General features: G+C 41.2%; 1 protein-coding gene across 2 annotated transcripts in view; it reads left to right on the top strand.

Annotated features, from left to right (window-relative positions):
- Positions 1 to 18531, top strand: part of mast3b (microtubule associated serine/threonine kinase 3b) — a 40654-nt gene extending 22123 nt beyond the window's left edge. For both annotated transcript variants that reach the window (XM_038715569.1, XM_038715570.1), the window contains 20 exons: positions 282 to 491; positions 2856 to 2957; positions 3471 to 3603; positions 4077 to 4144; positions 4724 to 4815; positions 6741 to 6949; positions 7108 to 7246; positions 8358 to 8490; positions 8591 to 8756; positions 9128 to 9229; positions 9582 to 9704; positions 10014 to 10126; positions 11232 to 11398; positions 11708 to 11829; positions 11928 to 12137; positions 12503 to 12729; positions 12921 to 13043; positions 13151 to 13287; positions 13694 to 13878; positions 14269 to 18531. In XM_038715569.1, coding sequence (XP_038571497.1) covers positions 282 to 491; positions 2856 to 2957; positions 3471 to 3603; positions 4077 to 4144; positions 4724 to 4815; positions 6741 to 6949; positions 7108 to 7246; positions 8358 to 8490; positions 8591 to 8756; positions 9128 to 9229; positions 9582 to 9704; positions 10014 to 10126; positions 11232 to 11398; positions 11708 to 11829; positions 11928 to 12137; positions 12503 to 12729; positions 12921 to 13043; positions 13151 to 13287; positions 13694 to 13878; positions 14269 to 15329 — 3822 coding nt within the window. In that variant the 3' untranslated portion in view covers positions 15330 to 18531. The remainder of the gene's footprint in view (positions 1 to 281; positions 492 to 2855; positions 2958 to 3470; positions 3604 to 4076; positions 4145 to 4723; positions 4816 to 6740; positions 6950 to 7107; positions 7247 to 8357; positions 8491 to 8590; positions 8757 to 9127; positions 9230 to 9581; positions 9705 to 10013; positions 10127 to 11231; positions 11399 to 11707; positions 11830 to 11927; positions 12138 to 12502; positions 12730 to 12920; positions 13044 to 13150; positions 13288 to 13693; positions 13879 to 14268) is intronic.

Below are 18531 nucleotides of genomic sequence, written 5' to 3' on the forward strand. Positions count from 1 at the left end.
CAAAGTTATATTCTTAATCATTTTAAAAGATATGTTATAGACACAGAAGGGAAAGGTTTATTGTTTAAAAACAATGATAGGATGGAAACTGAGCCAAATTTTTGAAAGCCACAAATCCCAGTAGGTGGTTAATTTATCAAATGTGTGAAATCACTGGTAAAGACCAACAACCATATAAATCCACCCACAGAAATATTATGGACATTTGGGGGAGTATAAAATCAAAATGACTGGTTTTTAAATGCCTTAACTGTGTGTTTGTGTGCTTGACCTCCCTGCAGGCCACAGCCCAGATGGAGGAACGCTTGTTTGAAATTATCACCCACTGCTCTCCAGACAGCTCCCTCCCGCTGGCCGACGGGGTGCTGGGCTTCATCCAGCACCAGTTGGTCGAGCTGGTGAGAGACTGTCTGGACAAGTCCCGGACAGGCCTGGTTACATCCCGATACTTCGCTGAGCTGCAGGAGAAGCTGGAGAAGCTGCTTCATGAGGTGAGGAAGGGAATATCTGATTTGGGTCTACTCCTGTAGAAATGATGTGGGCAAAATTTGCTTTGATTGTTGTAAAAAAAAAAAAGATAATTAAATGGACATCATCAGCTGATGAACTACGTGTGAACGCTTCATCTGGACGCAGATGTAATGAAGTTATGAAAGGCGATTGATCGAGCCGGAGTGAAATGTGTAATCATGCACGTCAGTCAATAACCGTCTGATGGCCAAAGGCGCACACAGTGGATCTGGTTGTGGAAATTGTCAGTGATAGTGAGAAGTACTTTTGTCATAGATCCTATCTGTGTTGTGTTAAAATGTTAGTTTCTATAGCAACCTCCTCCCATGTCCCTCTGCATGCTATCAGACAGAAGGCATGGCCGACTCGCTGTACCTCCAGCTGAACTGATAAGTCTGTTCCCATTCAGTGGAACAAATGCTGTGACTCGGGTACACAAACCTGAAGACTCACTGTGTGTGCCAACTAGGCCACTTTTTTAACTTTGTGTAACAGTTTCAGAGAAAAAATGACAAATTTCTTTCAGTTTGTAAAAGCTGTAAAATTATAAGCACTTATTTGGTAGCTCTTGGCTGGGAAATATCCTCTGATGTACAGAAAGCAACATTTTATTTTTCAATCTTTGCTGCCAAAATCACTGCCTCTTGATCATTGCAACAAAAGTAGTTTTATGGAAAACAACCTTTTGGAAGCTTTCAGAAGCTTTTTATTTATTTTTCAACCTCCATTGGTCATTGTACATGCCTGTTACCTCAAGTTGTTCTCTCAAATATGCTTTTGAGCTTGTTACCATGAAAATGTTAAAGAGACTTAACTGAGAGAAGATTTTTTCTGGGAATTCTAGCACAGGAACCAAAAAACAATAAAAAGCAATTAGCACATGCTTTACCAAACCAGATTCTCCTCACTGAGTGAGCATGTGAGGATTTTGTGTTTTCAGTAACAGGGTATGTGGCTGTTTGATGAATTGGCCTTGTGACTTTCTAATCTAGACAAGACCATCTTTCTCACACTTTCACATTGTGACATTCACATTGGATTATTGGTCTGGCAGGCATGACCAGAGGATTGTCACACGTGCAGATCATGGTTCTCTTAACCATAGGGAACTTTGGAGAAAGTTAAAGGAATAGTTGACTTTGACATTTTAGAGGTGCTGGTAGGCAGCTTTTGTTACCTTTAGACAGAGAGCGCCCCCCCCCATGCACGCACACTCACACACATTCTCACACACACACCACCCTCCTTTCCAGACTTTATGCTAAGCTAACTGGCTGCTGATTATAGCTTTATATTTAATAGACAGATTATCCAGGCTGAACATGCATACTTGGACATAAATGCATGGAAAACCATGCAGCCACCTTTTCACTAGTACAGACTGTCACTCCAGTCGTCTACAAGAAAGGTCGTGGATGACTCATTAATACTCCGCCCACCCACCCAGTGATTATTTTAACAACTCCTTTTGGTTTAAAGTGAAGTTTTTTCTCATGCTATTCTGTCAGACAGCTTCTGTTTCATATTTCTCTTAATGCTGTCCCATCTGCTTTGAACACACTGTTTTATATATTTATATTTCCTGTTTCATTACTAAGCAGCGCTTCTGCTAGAATCTTTTTTCAGTGGTGGAGGAAGTGATACTGGTGTATTTGAAACCATTGTGTAGACAACAGACAGAGAAATTCTTTTTAACATTTCTTAATTACAATTATCAATGGTGCATACATGCCACCTCTTATCCCATGTCTCAAAATGTGGCAACATGGAAATCATAATTTTCTTTATTCTCCTTTACTTTTATTTCCCTTTTACATTACAACATGTTTTATTTATAGTTTAATTTTAAATTATATATTTTTAAATGCAAGCCAGGAATTATCAGCCAACATCTGTGTTGGACCTCAATAATGCTCTTTGGCTGAATAGGAGAAAATCCCTGTAGCCAGGTTCCATAATCTTGTGGAAAGCCTTCCCAGAAGAGTAGAGGATATGAATATCTATAGTCTTAGAATGAGATGCTCAAAAATCACATGGCTTTAATGTTAAGGTGTCCAGGTTGCCTGAGTGGCCCGTGGGTTAGAGCCCTGACCATAAACAACACCGTTCCCTGGTTTGACTCTAGCTGGATAATACAGCGCAGCAAATTCATTTGTCAAACTGAAGTGTATGCAAAGTTTTACACAGCACTTTATTTGGTTGGAAGTATCATGATATTCCTATATTTCTTATTCTTATATATTTTAAAATATAATTTATAAACTGTGTTGTGTGTTTTGTCCTCTGTTGGGCATTTTGTGTTCAGCAAGTTGAGTTCTGCATAAATGAACCATCCTGTTTTCCAGGCGTACGAGCGCTCTGAAAGCGAGGAGGTGACAGTCATCATCCAGCTGGTGAGGAAGATCCTCATCATAATCTCTCGGCCAGCTCGCCTCCTGGAGTGTCTGGTAAGCTGAGGAGGAGAAAATCTCTTCCTAATTGAAAATTAGATTACTTTGAAATGGTTAGAAGTCAGTTCACGTTAAAGCAGGACTGCAATGAGTGTCTGATCTTTATTCTCTCTTAAAAAGTGGAAGTGTGTCAGAACATGAAGCTGATGATCTGAAGACAAGATTACTCAACTTTCACTGTGTCTCCCCTTCAGTATTCCCAAAATATAAGAAGAGTGAGAGTAGAGAGTAAAATAATAATGATAATACGGTTAAAAAGGTTAAAAAAAAACATTAATTTGTCAAATCTGATTAGGGTTATTATTGGTTATGGGAATAACTACTAGTAATATATCACAAGCAACTGGACTTGAATGAGAAGCTGAACATCTTGAAGACTGCAGTTACCTTTGACTTGTCCCACTAATACAGATTAAACACCTGCTTCTGCCGTTTCCTGCTTTGAGTTCAGTCTGGCAGGAGATTGGCTTCAGCCAGTTCACATTAATGGGACTTTGATGTTGTTCACAGGAGTTTGACCCGGAAGAGTTTTATCACTTACTTGAGGCAGCAGAGGGTCATGCCAAAGTTGGCCGGGGAATCAAGACGGACATCCCGCGGTACATCATCAGCCAGCTGGGTCTGACACGGGACCTATTAGAAGGTAATGTCTCTGTTTGAAACCTGCTAGATTATGTGCTTTATTATTGTCAGTGTCTTTTGAAATCACTTTCTATTGGGATAGGATTTGACTTGCATCATAGAATAGGCCTTTATGAACAAACACTGGGAAAAGAAGTCCTGCAGTTTTACTACCACATAAACATGCAGTAGGAACCAGTTTCTGTACAGCTAAATGACCTGAGAACTCTCAGATGGTTAGACTGAACTAAACTGAATCAAATTCACCAAGAAGTTCCTTACTATTGGGGATTAGCGAGTACATCATTATCTGTGTTGACTCATTTTACTATAATAATACTATATAATAATATAAGTTAAAAGTACATTATAAACCTAACTGTCTGAAATAAGAGTAACAGAGATGGAGAAAAGAAGGGCTAATGGTGGGAATTGAAGATTCCACCATAAGATTAAACACCATCTCTCTCTCTCTCTCTCTTTTATTATTTCTAGACATGGTACAGCTTGAACAGTATGATGGCAGTCCTTCGGTGTCAGTGGAACCAGATGCTAATGTGGAGGTAAGCGTTCACTTTTATTATTACTGATTACCTGTAAAGCACAGTTTTTGATATTGGAAGAGAATATTGTTTAAGATTAAAAATTAAAATACACACACTTTCTTCCAATGTGTCCCTTGTTTTAAATTGTTTTTAGTCACTTCCTGAGTGCTGTGCTAAATGTGTCTCCAGAGGATTAGGACATTAGGTTTCCAATGACCCATTTTAGTGTGAAAGGATACCATAAATATTTTAAATCAGAGTTCTGTTTGTTTAGTTGCGCTACAGATATTTTATAGTGAATCTATATCTCCAAAATTGCTCTAAAATCTGTGAACATTTGTTAGGGTAGTGTCAAACACTAAATTCAAGTTGGTTTTATTTATGTTGCCCTAAATTCAGATATGTGGACAAAATTTTACAACTATGTGTTCAGTATTTGGACTAAAAGTTGGCCCTCAGTATGTACTACATAGCAGACTGCACAGGCAAGCCCTGGAACATGAATTATACAGTACTATTCCTACTAACAGTATTGCTTCTACTATGTTTCATATTTAACTTGCCAGGGACATTATGTTTTTGCTTCTCTCTCAATAGAATAAAGCCCCACAGACAGTGACACCAACTAGAAGGAAACCACTTGAAAGTGATTTTGAAACGATCAAACTCATCAGTAATGGAGCTTACGGGTAAGAAGAAAGGACCATTGTCTGAACTTTCCATAAATTTTCTTATCTTTGTTTATTAGTTTTCTAAAAGATGTGTTTTAAACATTTTTTACTCTTTATAAACCAAGAGCTAGGAGATTGAGAATTTGTCAAAGGCTTCTTTTGGTTCCTTGAAAATCTACTGCAATACGGCCTTTTTATTCATTATATGTAATTGATATAAATAATAGGGGTGTGGAAAATAATAGATTTTTAGATGCATTGCGATGCGGACTAGGACGATTCCGAATCAATTCACAAATGTCAATCAATGGGAATCAATGCGCAACTAACGTTAATGATTTTCACCTGCACACTGTGTAGCTCAGTAATGCTTAGCTTGCGTCCTCTCCTCATTCCTCAAAGGACAGCTACGTGACAGGCGGCAGAACGTGATGGTGAAAGCAGCGGAGCAGAGGAAAATATGAGCGCTACGTTTCAGTCTGGCAGTAAATGTATAGTGTAGGTCACAGTGTGTCCGTTAATTAAAGTCTGTATATTGTTTTTCAAGTACTAGAAAAATGAAGGCAGTTACGTCTCCTCTTCAGTATGCGGTCTAGAAGCTGAACAGGATGTTTTTTGGCTGCTAGTTCAAGTTTGCTTGTTGTCGTTCATTCACATAACAAGTACACAAATGAACAAAATGCTGTTTCTCAAGGCCCATTGTGCTCAATACAAGATGACAATAATCAACTTATAAGACAAAACACAAATATGTAACTACACTACACGAGACAAAAAAAGGAACAGATGTATTGAGGCGGAATGAACGGGTTTTGGCTGGAGCGTTGTAAAGTGCGTAGTTCAACATATCTATTCAGTTCAGTTAAATTTTATTCATGTAACGCCAAATCAGAACAACAGTTATCTCATAGCGCTTTTCATAAAAGCGCAGGTCTAGACCGTACTCTATTATTACAGAAACCCAACAATTCCCACCAAGAGCAACCACTAGGCGACAGAGGCAAGGAAAAACTTCCTTTTAAGAGGCAGAAACCTCGAGCAGAACCATGGCTCAGGGTAGGCGGCCATCTGCCTCGACCGGTTGGGGGTGAAGGAGAGAGATAGAGAGAGAGAGTGGAAGAGGGAGGGAGGGACAGAGAGGAGACAGAAACCTCGAGCATTATATAAAGTAACATTAAATATCTGCATTTCATTACTACCTACTTATTTGGATTGGTACATATACTTTGCTTTGAAAGTAACAAGTAGTAACGCAGTGAGAAAATACATCTTTATCTTATTTGTGTTACAATCGCATCTCAGCCTCATAATCGTAATGAGGTGTCTAGAAGTTCCCACCCTTGAGGTGAGAAATCGAATCGTTGACCTGATAATAGCAATCGAATCGTGAGACCAGTGAAGATGCACACCCCTAATAAATAATTATCTTAGATCTTATCTATAGAAACTAATTTCCTCATTTTGACCAAACATCCAGAATTTTCACATGGTGGTTTTCAACTAATTACGCAGCAACATATTGCGTTATTCTGTAACCACAGCTTAATAAAGACAAGGAATGTCATGGCTCATTCAGACTGTCAGTCAGAACAGTTCAGAGTGCTGCAGTTATCCCATGCGAGAAAGGAGAACATTTCAAAGAGGGACAAAATTTCATCCTTGTTTGCTAGAATTGTGGCTGCGGTTTGATCATGTCACAGCAAAGGCAGCTTCACGCAGAGACGTCCTATCTATCCAATTGTGCATTGAATTAGAATAAGATGAAGGGAATCTCAAATCTCAGAAGTAAAAGTTACACTTATGCTTAAACGCAGCAAGTGAAAAACTGTCCCAAACTTCGACCCCTCTCTGTGCCCATGCTTTCTATGCGAATATCCCTTAAAATTTTCTTGAAGCAGTTTTATTGTTAAGTGTGAAGATAATAGGACTGTGGATTTTGACAGGGCTGTGTATCTGGTCCGCCACAAGGAGACCCGCCAACGGTTTGCCATGAAAAAGATAAATCGTCAGAACTTGGTCCTGAGGAACCAGATCCAGCAGGCTTTTGTGGAGCGAGACATCCTAACTTTTGCTGAGAACCCCTTCGTTGTCTCCATGTTCTGCTCGTTTGAGACACGACGTCACCTCTGCATGGTCATGGAGTATGTGGAAGGTAAAGTAGAGATGGACTGCGTGATCTTTTTTTTACTAATTAAACCTTTGGCTTTGTTTAAGCTAGAGCGGCTCACAGTGAGTGATAATGTAGAATTAAAAATTAGTCCAAGCAACAGAATTGAGGCTTTGATATTCTGTTTTTCCCGTTTCATTAAGGTGGAGATTGTGCCAACCTGCTCAAGAACATGGGCCCTCTGCCTGTAGAAATGACAAGAATGTACTTTGCTGAAACAGTCCTGGCCCTGGAGTACCTTCACAACTATGGTATTGTGCATCGAGATCTCAAACCTGACAAGTAAGAAAACAAACCAACTCCCACTCCATTCTAGGGCTGGCCCGGATGTCATTTTTTGAGCTTCAAAGCTTCGATAGCAATTAAAAGCAAATAATCAAATCCTCGCCCCCCCCAAAGTAACAAAGTACAGGACCAAGAAAGGGAGGAGTTACATAAAAGAGAAATATTTATTGCAGGGTTAAAAGGATCGTAGCCTATGTTTAGCAGGTGAAGAACGAAGTAGAGTGAAAATAGATGAGTGCCGAACCAGGTTGGTGGCTGCTGTGCAGAAAAGGAGGAACCATAGCTGAGAGTCCAGAGTGAGAGAGTCTGATCCGAGCAGGTCCAGTGCAGAATCCAGTAATACTTTAGCTGGGTGGGGGTCCAGGGAGAGCAGATAGGATGAGTGTTATTTCCGGTAGTGGAACTAAACAAAGTTTATGCATAATTAAACTTTTATAAGAGTGACTAAATGTTCCTCTTCTACAATTGGCCTAATATGAATTATTTAAATGTGTTCATTATATTGTTTATTTGTTGTAGCCTACAGCAGTTAAATTTAACTTTAAAATTTAGGAAATTTGACTGTTTTGATCTGTAATGAAATTAAGCAATTGTAAAATTAATAAACGCCATAACTACCACACTACAGTTGTCATCACTCACTTTAAAGTCCTGCCACACAGCTGAGGGCTTCGTGTTGTTTTCCGTTTGATGTTGTTTTCTGTTTGTCAGGCGCGCGAAAAAACCCCTCAACAATCGAATCTCAAAACTGAATAGTCGAATATTCGGGTCCAGCCCACCTTCATTCCTGTATAAATACCAGCTTCTCTTTTGGACACTCTTTTCTCTTTTGGTACTGAATATGAGCCAGTTCTGACCTGGTACACTTGCTTTTCATCAGGATTAAACATAATTAAATTACTTAACAGAATGGTCTGTCTGATAGAGAGTCCAGATATCTATTTAATTTTTTTTTTCAGTGTTCCTTTTATATTTTAATCTGGGCTCTTAAATTCTGCAACAAATATAAGAGATTAATTGAAAGCATTGACAGTTCAAAGTAAAATACCCTTGGAAAACTGCTTGTGTTGTTGATGGATTATTTTTTCTGTCTTTTTCCACCAAACAGTTTGTTGATTACATCCATGGGCCACATCAAACTGACGGACTTCGGTCTGTCTAAAATTGGTCTGATGAACATGACCACCAACTTGTACGAGGGTCACATGGAGAAAGACACAAGAGAGTTTGTTGACAAACAGGTGAGTTTTCGAATGCAAAAAAAAAAATTGCAACAGCGGTGATTATGCAAGCAGCTGTTTCTGTTCCCTAAAACTCACCTGTGTCGGTTTACCTGTGCAGGTGTGTGGCACTCCAGAGTACATTGCACCAGAGGTGATCCTCAGGCAGGGCTACGGGAAGCCAGTGGACTGGTGGGCGATGGGGATCATCCTCTATGAATTCCTGGTCGGCTGTGTGCCATTCTTTGGAGACACAACTGAAGAGCTTTTTGGACAAGTTGTCAGTGGTGAGTGCCGGAATGAGACATAAATCATAAGTAGAAGTAGAGGAGTCTCTTATTTTCTCGTCTTTTTAGAATCCTATTCGTGTAAGTCTAAAAATACAACTTGATATCATTGCATTTGTTGCCAAACTTTAAAACTTCACACAACAGAGTAGTCTATAAGTAATATAATTTATTTTCTTTCACAGAAAACAGTATCATTTTGTATGCCATAGGCCAAGAAATGGAAATAATTAAGTGCTTGCAGAGATTATAACTTTATACTTATTATTTATTATAAGTATAACAACTGAACTTCAGACACTGCAACTTTTGTTTTGTCACTTTTGATTTATTTTTATTTATCTCTCTAGTTTGTCTGTTTTTTTTTGCAGATGAAATTGTTTGGCCAGAAGGAGACGATGCCTTACCTGGTGATGCCCAGGACCTGATCACCCGCTTGCTCAGACAGAGTCCTTTAGACCGACTGGGAACTGGTACTGCTCAGTTTACTGCTGATTAACACATGAAAAAGCTGCAGATGGTGTTTGATGCAGACTGATAATGAAAAATAGGTTGTTTTCTTTCTCTTAAACATAATTATTTTAATACACTTTATAACTTACATATGTAAGACAGTAATAAAGAATTTACATGAGAAAAATTCTAATTTAGGTCAAGAAAGTCAAAGTTGGGAGATACTCTTAATTTAGAGGAAAATATAGGAAACACCTATTTCTGAAAAGGAGTTAGGTTTAGTTGCCTCTTTAGTTTTATTGACCTTTTTGATGTCACAGTGTTTTAAAACGTAATCTAGTATTTGATTGGTTGTTAAAACTGTGGTTGTAGGCGGAGCCTCAGAGGTCAAACAACACCCATTCTTCCTGGGTTTGGACTGGAATGGACTCCTGAGGCAGAAAGCTGAATTCATCCCTCAGCTGGAGGCGGAGGACGACACCAGCTACTTCGACAGTAGGTTACGCTTGAGATGATATAGAGATTATATAAAATGTTTTCTAATTGGTGTTACGTCGGTCAGGTTTAAAGAGGGGGTTTCTCCCACATTTAAAACTCAGTAGACCAAAATGCTTTTTATTCTAGTGTGACAGCAAAGAAAGTGGCTGTTTAAGACGTCTCTTGTGATGCACAAATAAATAACAATTGACAAATGGAAACTTCACAAATTTGAGTTCTCTATATTTTATTTTAAAAAGTTTTCTCCATTTTCTTTGTTTGAGTTTCTGTGGAACTTTGAGCGTCTTCTCCTGTTACTGTTTTCAGCTCGTTCAGAGCGTTACCACCATTTGGCTTCCGACGAGGATGAGGAAACCAATGATGAAGAGTCTTCCTTGGAAATCAGACAGTTTGCTTCCTGGTCGCATCGCTTCAGCAAGGTAAGGGCTAAAGGTGTTAGAAGTCCTTTGGAGGTTCAAAAAGTGGTCAGCCCTTGGAAAATGCTGTACAAATGAGAATTGCAGCCTTATCTTTATGGCTATTTACAAAGTATTTCACTATTCATATTTAAAAGCAATATGTTATCATAATTGAAGACCTCATGATGTTACAGAATTGGTTACTATTGCCAGGCTGTCCCACTGTGTTATGCATCATTAATTAGCCTGCTCCTGCTACAACTCGCCTGTAATGGCCAGTCACAATGGCTTTCATTAGGGTTAGCAACAAACTCACAAATTAATCATTGTATAAGATGAAATGATCAGTTCTCAGACTAATACCTCGTGCAGACCACACGACTTTCAGCGTCGGACGATGGCCGTGCTGTTCACCCTACATAACTTGCCGTCTTGTGACTGGAGTCTTGAAGTCGCTGTGACATTGACGCTATGTAACTGATCGGTGACAGGGGGTCACACACTACGCGAGCTGACAATGACTAGTCTCCAAACCACGTTTTGTCAAGAAAACACACGTGAAATGTGAAGCGGGAAATGACGCGAACCTATACATGAAACAGCTGTTGTTTGTTATTATAAAGATGCCAATTATAAAGACAGAAAATATGGGTAAAAGAATGGATTGTCATACGCAGGTAGCAGGGATTGTCTGAGCTACAGAGAGAGCTGGAGGTGAGTAAAAAGTGTTTTGTGGTGAAAAGTAGCTGCCTGCTCTGCCAGCTGCCTGGCTGGATGTGGATGTCGAGACGGCCGACTCTTCCAGATATTTGGCATGCTAGATATCTGGTAGACGTCGGCGAATGTGTCAGAAATGTGTCGGGGAGCTGTTTTGATGCGTCGTCGTATAGTTCACACAAGCTCGCCAAACGGCAAATCGGGCAAAAAATTGTGTAGTGTGAACTAGGCTTAAAACAACACAGAAATTAAATTACCCATGACTGTTGAGATAATAAAGTCATTCCTTTAACCAAGGAGTGGAGAGCCTTTAGTGTGTCTGCTAGATGTTGAATTACATTACCTGAAACCTCCTCAATACTCAACTCACCTCTCAATTTCACGCCCTCTCTCCTGTTCAACCTCTCAGGTTTACAGCAGCACAGAACATCTGGCAACACCATCCAACCTGAGCTTCTCCTCTGACCGCAGTCACAGTGAGGACAAGGAGGACCGCGGGGACCTGGGAGGACTCAGTCCATTCCCAGGCCCAGCAGAGGGTAGCGTGGAGCGCAGACATGCCGGACGCATGGCCAGGTAGGCAAGGGTGTACGATGTGTCATACTGTAAATTATACGCTGCTTTTATTCCTGTCACAGCCTTTTGGAGCGCTTTGAGGTCGTCTTGAGGCTTTTTGTCGATTTCTTGTTTTGTTTAGCATTGTGTTGCTAGGTTACATGTAGAATTGCTGCCAAAAAACTGTATGAAATGAATGGTTGACCTGCACTTAAAGCATTTTCTTTTAACTATGTAAAGGCATCGAACAATCAAAACGCAGTGTTGGTATGTTGTGTGATCACTTGGACTCTTGATTTACCCATCCAACTGGTCTTTGGCTCTTTGTAGCCTTCGCCCTCGGGCCTCCTCCAGCTCCTCCCAGCCTGAGAGGAACACCAGTCCTCTGGTGATGAGCAGCACCCACAGCCTGGAGACGATGCCCCGCTTTGCCCTCTCCACTGACGATGAAGGTAAATCCAGACTGATATGTTTTTGACACGTCTGTTCACAACATGTACCACTGAACATATTTATATGTTGTTTTCCTTTTAACCTATGTCACCTGCAGCTGAGGTAGTAGTATCAAACCTTCGGCGGATCAGGATTCGCAGCAACAGCACCGGGGCCAAACACTCATCTCCTAAGGACACGGCCGGCCCTCGACGCTTCGGTAACCAGCTGGAGACGCCAGACAGACAGAGGCTTCCCTGTGGGGGGAAGGTCCCGAAGTCAGCCTCTGTCTCAGCCCTGTCTCTCATCATCACTACAGCTACAGAAGGTTATCATCAACACCTCAAAGTCAAGCAGAAGACAGAATTAATGTGACAATGAGCCAATGGTGTTAAGTGCCACACATAGAGATAACACCTTTACTGCTACAATATGTGATTCAAGTGGAATCAAAACGTAATAAGCAGATCCAGAACCTGGTGACAGGTTGAAGTAAGCTTGTAATATTGTCTAATGTTTGTAATCACGGAAGTCAAACAGGCCTATATTTAGAATGTAACAGTGAAAGTAACTGAAATGGTAAGACTATATTCATAGCACAACAACTTTTTATAAAAAGGCCCTGCGGAGGCAGGATGCTGTGAATTGTCTGGTCGATACTTTTTGAGGAAAACCGTCCCCTGTTTGTTTCAGATGACTTGCCAGGCGGCCTCCAGCCCAGTCCCATCTCCCCACGCTCTCTGTCCTCCAACCCTTCATCCCGTGACTCCTCCCCTAGCCGGGATCTGTCGCTTACCCCCGGCAGCCTGAGGCCTCCCATTGTCATCCACACCTCGGGGAAGAAGTACGGCTTCACCCTGCAGGCCATCCGTGTCTACATGGGCGACAGCGACATCTACACGGTGCATCACATGGTGTCGGTGGGTGTTAAGACTTAAAACTGGTTAGCTATAACCAGTCCTTAGGTGTTTTAAATATCATGTATCCATGTCAGGCAATTTGCTGTATGCACTGATGACACCAAACTCGAAGAGAGAGGTATAAAAAGGTAGTGAGTGTGAGGAGAGGAGGTTCATTTGAGCATTACATAAGTGTGTTGCTGTTTTAACAGAGTGTGGAGGAGGGCAGCCCGGCTCACCAGGCAGGTCTCCGCACTGGAGACCTCATCACCCACGTGAACGGAGAGTCTGTCCAAGGCCTGGTCCACCCTGAGATGATAGAACTGCTACTTAAGGTACACTACAGCTACTAGACTGCTGTGGAAGTCACTAAGTTTGACAAGTTCAATTGTTTTGTCGTGAACACAAAAAAATCATTCTTTGCTTCCTATGACATGTGCAGTGTGGCAGCAAGGTGGCGCTTCAGACCATAGCGCTTGAGAACACGTCGATCAAAGTGGGTCCAGCTCGAAAAACCAAACACAAAGGCAAGATGGCTCGTCGTAGCAAGAAGAGCAAGAGGAGAGATAATTACGACAGGTAATAATCCCAGGTCTGGTTTGCTTTCAGTTCCTATCTCTGCAGTGTTAGTCATCCTTTGTTTACTGTGTGAGTTGGGGAACTGGATGTGCAAAAGTCGGTGCTCTGTCTCCCTCTAGTGGTAGACACTGTTAAGTAGTTCAGTAGCAATTTGATTACATTTGTTGCTTGGTACATTCTGTTGTACTGGTGAGTATTTTCCTCAACTTTTATCAGTCAGTGCAGCTTCATGTACTTATTTTATTTTAAAAAATTCTGTGTTTGTATTATTAATGATTCACAGTATCCTAAATACTTTCTGGGGCCATCAGAACAGACAGAATACCCCGTAACTCAGTGTCAGTGCCACCTCTCAGCTCACTGAGCTTCACAATATCACATATCTGACTTGTTCTTCATCCTCTAGGCGACGAAGCATCTTGAAGAAGCTCTCCAAGCAGAGCACAGTGATGCATAGCAGTCGCAGCTTCTCCTCAGGTCTCCACCACTCTGTGTCCTCCAGCGAGAGTCTTCCAGGCTCCCCAACACACAGCCTCTCCCCCGGCCCCTCCACACCCTGCCGGAGTCCCGCACCCGACCATCAGGGCATTGGTGAGCTCAGTGTAGCTTCCAAATTATTTTTATTCTAAACCAGGGGAGAGTTGAGGCTTTATAGTTGCATTTTGAATCTCACAACATCCACAGATAGTGTCATTGTGAGCATCTTTTAGAGTCTTGTCTTTAGAGACTTTACTGTTTTACATATTTTGTCATTCATACTGTGTGTATTCACTGTGTAACTATATGTTGTTCTGCACGTCTACACTTTCTTGGCCAGGTCGCTGTTGCAAATGAGAATCTGTTCTCAATCAGCCAACCTGGTTAAATAAAGGTTAAATAAAAAAATAAATAAAACTGGCTGTGCGTAAATATAGTAAAATATTGAGATTTCTGCACCTTGTGGTGTGCAATTTTTAAAACAGTTTTTCCTCTGCTTCCCAGACAATAACTCCCCTCAGAGCACATCTCCTTGCTCCAGCTCTCCCAGTTCCCCCGCAGCACACATCCGGCCCAGTTCTCTCCACGGCCTGGGCTCCAAACTCAGCACGCAGCGCTACACCAAGGTGGGCCGCCGGAAGTCAACCAGCAACATCCCTCCCTCACCCCTGGCCTGCAACTCCTCCTCATCCTCCGCCCAGCCTCTTTCTCCACAGCGCTCTCCCTCTCCACTCTCAGGCTTCGCCAAAACCCTTCACACGTACCACGGCAAAACCCTGTCCCCGCCCACCATCGTTAGACACATTGTGCGGCCCCGCAGCGCAGAGCCACCTCGATCTCCTCTGCTGAAGAGGGTACAGTCAGCTGAGAAGCTGTCTGGTGTCTATCATGCTGATAAGAAGTCGTATGCCCCCCGCAGGCACACGTTGGAAGTGCCGTATTATGGTGAGGGGGACCTGCTGGGTGACTTGGAGGCAGAGGGTGTCTGTGGAGGCTCCTACATTGGGGTCGATCACAGCAGGCTGGGGGGATACATCGGCAGCCAGAGGATGAGGGACTCTGGGATTGAACGATCAGAGCAGCTGGTCGTGATGCGAAAGCTGAACCTGTCAGAGAGGCGAGACTCCTTTAAGAAACAGGAGGCAGTGCAGGAGGTGAGCTTTGATGAGCCAGAGGAGAAAACCAGCACCACAGTCACAGTGACCACTGCTCCAGCCCAAACGCAGCAGCAGCATAGGATGGCCTGGATGCTCACTCGACCCCAAACCGGCGAGGAGGTGGAGCTGGAAGTGCCGGTGGTGAGGAGGTTCACGCTAGTGCCCCAGATCGCCGTGCAGGGCTCAACGGAGAGCGAGGGACAGGATGAGTGGGAGCCGTGTTCCGATGGTGAGGAAACCAACGAGAAACCTGAGCTGGAGCTGGGCGTCACTTCATCTCCGCCACAAAAGGAAGGTCATCCTGTCACTGACAATGGCTGCAGTCAGGCAGCAGAAACCACCTCTGGATCAACAGAGAAGACTGAGTGCAGAGAGAAAACTCCACAAAAAGGACATCTGAGAAAGTGACTATACTCATTTCAACTACTCATAGCTTTGCTTTCAAGTCTTTCAAAGGTTGTAAACTCATTTGCAAACTTGTCCGGCTGAGAGAGAGCGGGAGGAGATTTTACTTGAATTTTGTAAATGTAAATATTTGCCTCAAGGCGTTGTGGACTTTCTGGTTTTATTTATTATATTTGCAAACTTTGTCGAGTTAGTAAAAGGGAAAGAGGGAAGTTCTCATTGGTTGAAAAGCCAAGGTTAAACATTTTTTGTATCCATAAAATGTGGTTTTATGTCTTTTTGACTAGATTGTTGTTGTTTTTTTTATATATATATATACCGGTATGTCTTATTTTTTTAAATAGATTATCGCGGTACAGACTAGTTTGATAATGCTGGGCATACTTGTTAAAAGACCAAAAGGTACAACAAGTCATTTTAGAAGTTGAAGTTAAATTTTTTGCCTCCTTGTCAGTGTAGGTTTAGATCTGATCCTGCGCAGCTTCCTATAGTGTAATACTACTATTATCTTGATCTCCATCAACCTAAGAATGACCTTTGGTTCACACTGCGAGCAACATGGTTGATTTGTCATTTCCTGATCAGCTGTCAGCCCGACTACAATACTAATGTTTTTGCTGCTTTGCTTAGGCCTTTTAGTAGCACTACATCGCAGAAGAAAGCGTCAAAGCTATTGAGCACTTATTAGCATGCAGGAAAAAACTGCTTTGAGTTTTAAAGATGTTCATAACTGGAATTCTTCCATTTTGTACCTGTCAGACACAACTACTGTTCATAAAACAATCACATTGGTGGGTAAAGAAGAGAATTATGGTTTTCTGACCAAAGAGAGGCATGAAAAGTTTAGTTGTTTGGCCCATGTTTGTCTGACAACTTTATCAGGTTTGTAAGAAATTAAAGTAATTCCATTGACGTGTTGATCATGTACCTTTGCAGTGTGAATTCATGGTCACGACGTTGTTCTTCTTACATGTGGAACCAGTCAGAACAGGGTAATATTGCACACTGACACTGTCCACTTTTGACTTTAAAGTACAATCTGTAATGAAACCGACTCAGAAGGGGTATTATGTGCCATGATATCAGTACAGTGTCCTCTAAGCCATATCTTTGAAGACAGAAATGTCAGTTGAAATCATTTGTGTTTGTAATCTTAACTGCACATGAAGATCTTTGTGTAACCCCCCCCTCCCCGTTATGGCATTCTCTGACATCAACATCTCATGAAAGACGAAGTTGAGGATGAAGTTGTGGATGTTGCAGAGCATGATACACGCATACACACACGGCTTTGTGGCTACTCGATATAGACTTTGTGTGATACCATATTATAGAGGTATCTCAAATGATTTGTCTTTTTGACATCTGTAAACACTGATTCAGCATGGCTCTGCGTCTCGCTGTAATAACTTGTTCTACTCAAAGCATGCAATGTGCAGGAAAAACACTGAGCAGCCAAATTGAAGTCTATGTCATCTACAGAGACCGGAGAGAATATCTTTTTGTTTAAAACATTTTGGGATATTTTTTTTTTTTTGGTCTTTCCTTACCTATAGTGACACATCATTTTGTACCTGGAAATGTGTTGGATCCTTGTGTATTTTTTTAGCGTTTTTTTTCGCTCACATGAGCATGTCAGACACATCTTGCCTAAAAGACCTGTTACTACTTAATTTACGTGTAGTGATGTTTACATCGAGGGGGAAAAATGCACTAAAGTATTTTCACATGAATTTTGCAAGTGAATGTTGAAGGTGAAATGAAACCCCTTACATTGAATCCAAACCCAGGGCTTCTTTGAACAAATGTTTTATGTATTGTACAAATATTGATGTATATTTTGATAACAAGGGTGTGTATAATTCCACATGTGTTGAAAGACATGATATGCACAATGACAATTTAAGGCACTGGGATTTTAGGAAGACTGAGTCGAGGGAATGGGCTGTTTTCACAAAAAACTTTGCTGGTATTTAGAACCGTATTTTACATCCAGTACAGACTGGATGTACTTAAGATTTTTTTCCACTACAGCGACAGAGTTTTGAGGTTTGATGTCCTAATTGTCAGTGGCTGTTGCTGGCTTTTGTACCAACTTCCTCTTGAGTCTTCTGTTTATTGAATTGTTGATGTGTTCCTTAAGTCGTTCTTCCTCCTTTTAAAAGAAAAGTCCTTAAATCTCATGATGACGACCTTACGGGATGCCGTCATGTCAGTGAAGGGCATGGAGAGATTATGTCCCCGAATGGCTCAGTTATTTTTGCAGTCTGACGGAATTGTTTACAATGAACAAACATGCTATGTACTGTACAGACATTTTATATCCTGTGGCTGTATATGATGAAACTACCCTCTTTGATACCATGAAAGAAAACGACTCTCAAAGACGTAACATATCTGTTTTTGTTTTCTTTTAAAACTGTTCATAAGGAGTAATTTAGCGCCAAGCTGAGAAGCATTTACTGTTTTTATATGCACTTAAGTTACTGGTTTATCGTCAAGCTTTTTGAAAATACCTGTTTTCATAGTCATCGTATTAAATCAACCCAGTTCTATTAACTGAGCTAAGGGATGAAAGGAAACCTGATAAACAGCTAGATTTCTTGGGCAAGTGTACACTTCACCTGGTTTGTAATGGTGTTTTTTGTTTTTTTACACGTGCACATTTGCATTAAAAGGAAGTCACACAGGCAAAATAATGCTGCAGAGGGATTAACTAAAAAATCATTATTCTAGAGCTAAATTCTTGTTAATAAAATTATAGGATGTCAGATAAACTAAAATAGCAGATTTAACACTATTTGTTCAGTTCTACACACATTTGCACACTAAGGGACAACTCTGTAAAAAGGCTTCACAGTTTGAATACATCACTATTTCTCAGAATGGCTTGGTTTCTTATGTGAATATAAATGTAGTAAATGCTCGATTGGTCTGGTTAAAAGTCTATGACTGTGATGTGACAGCTGTGAGGTAAAAAAGACGAGCTCAGCTGGTGTCAAACTTACACTTAAAGAACAAACTGGCAGGTAAAACTATTGTACATGTGCATGTGTTCTCCTGTGGACTCTTCTGTTCAGTGCATGCTGCATGAGACAAGCACACATCTGTAATACTTGACTGCATGGTATACCGGCGTTGTCGCCCTGTACTGTGTTTTCTTGTGCAACAAATAAAATTTGTATTTCTCTTTGACTCATCCTTA

The sequence above is a fragment of the Micropterus salmoides genome, unplaced genomic scaffold, assembly GCF_014851395.1.
Source record: "Micropterus salmoides isolate LMB-PRFRI ecotype aquatic unplaced genomic scaffold, ASM1485139v1 Ms_hic_scaffold_13, whole genome shotgun sequence".
NCBI lineage: Eukaryota > Metazoa > Chordata > Actinopteri > Centrarchiformes > Centrarchidae > Micropterus > Micropterus salmoides.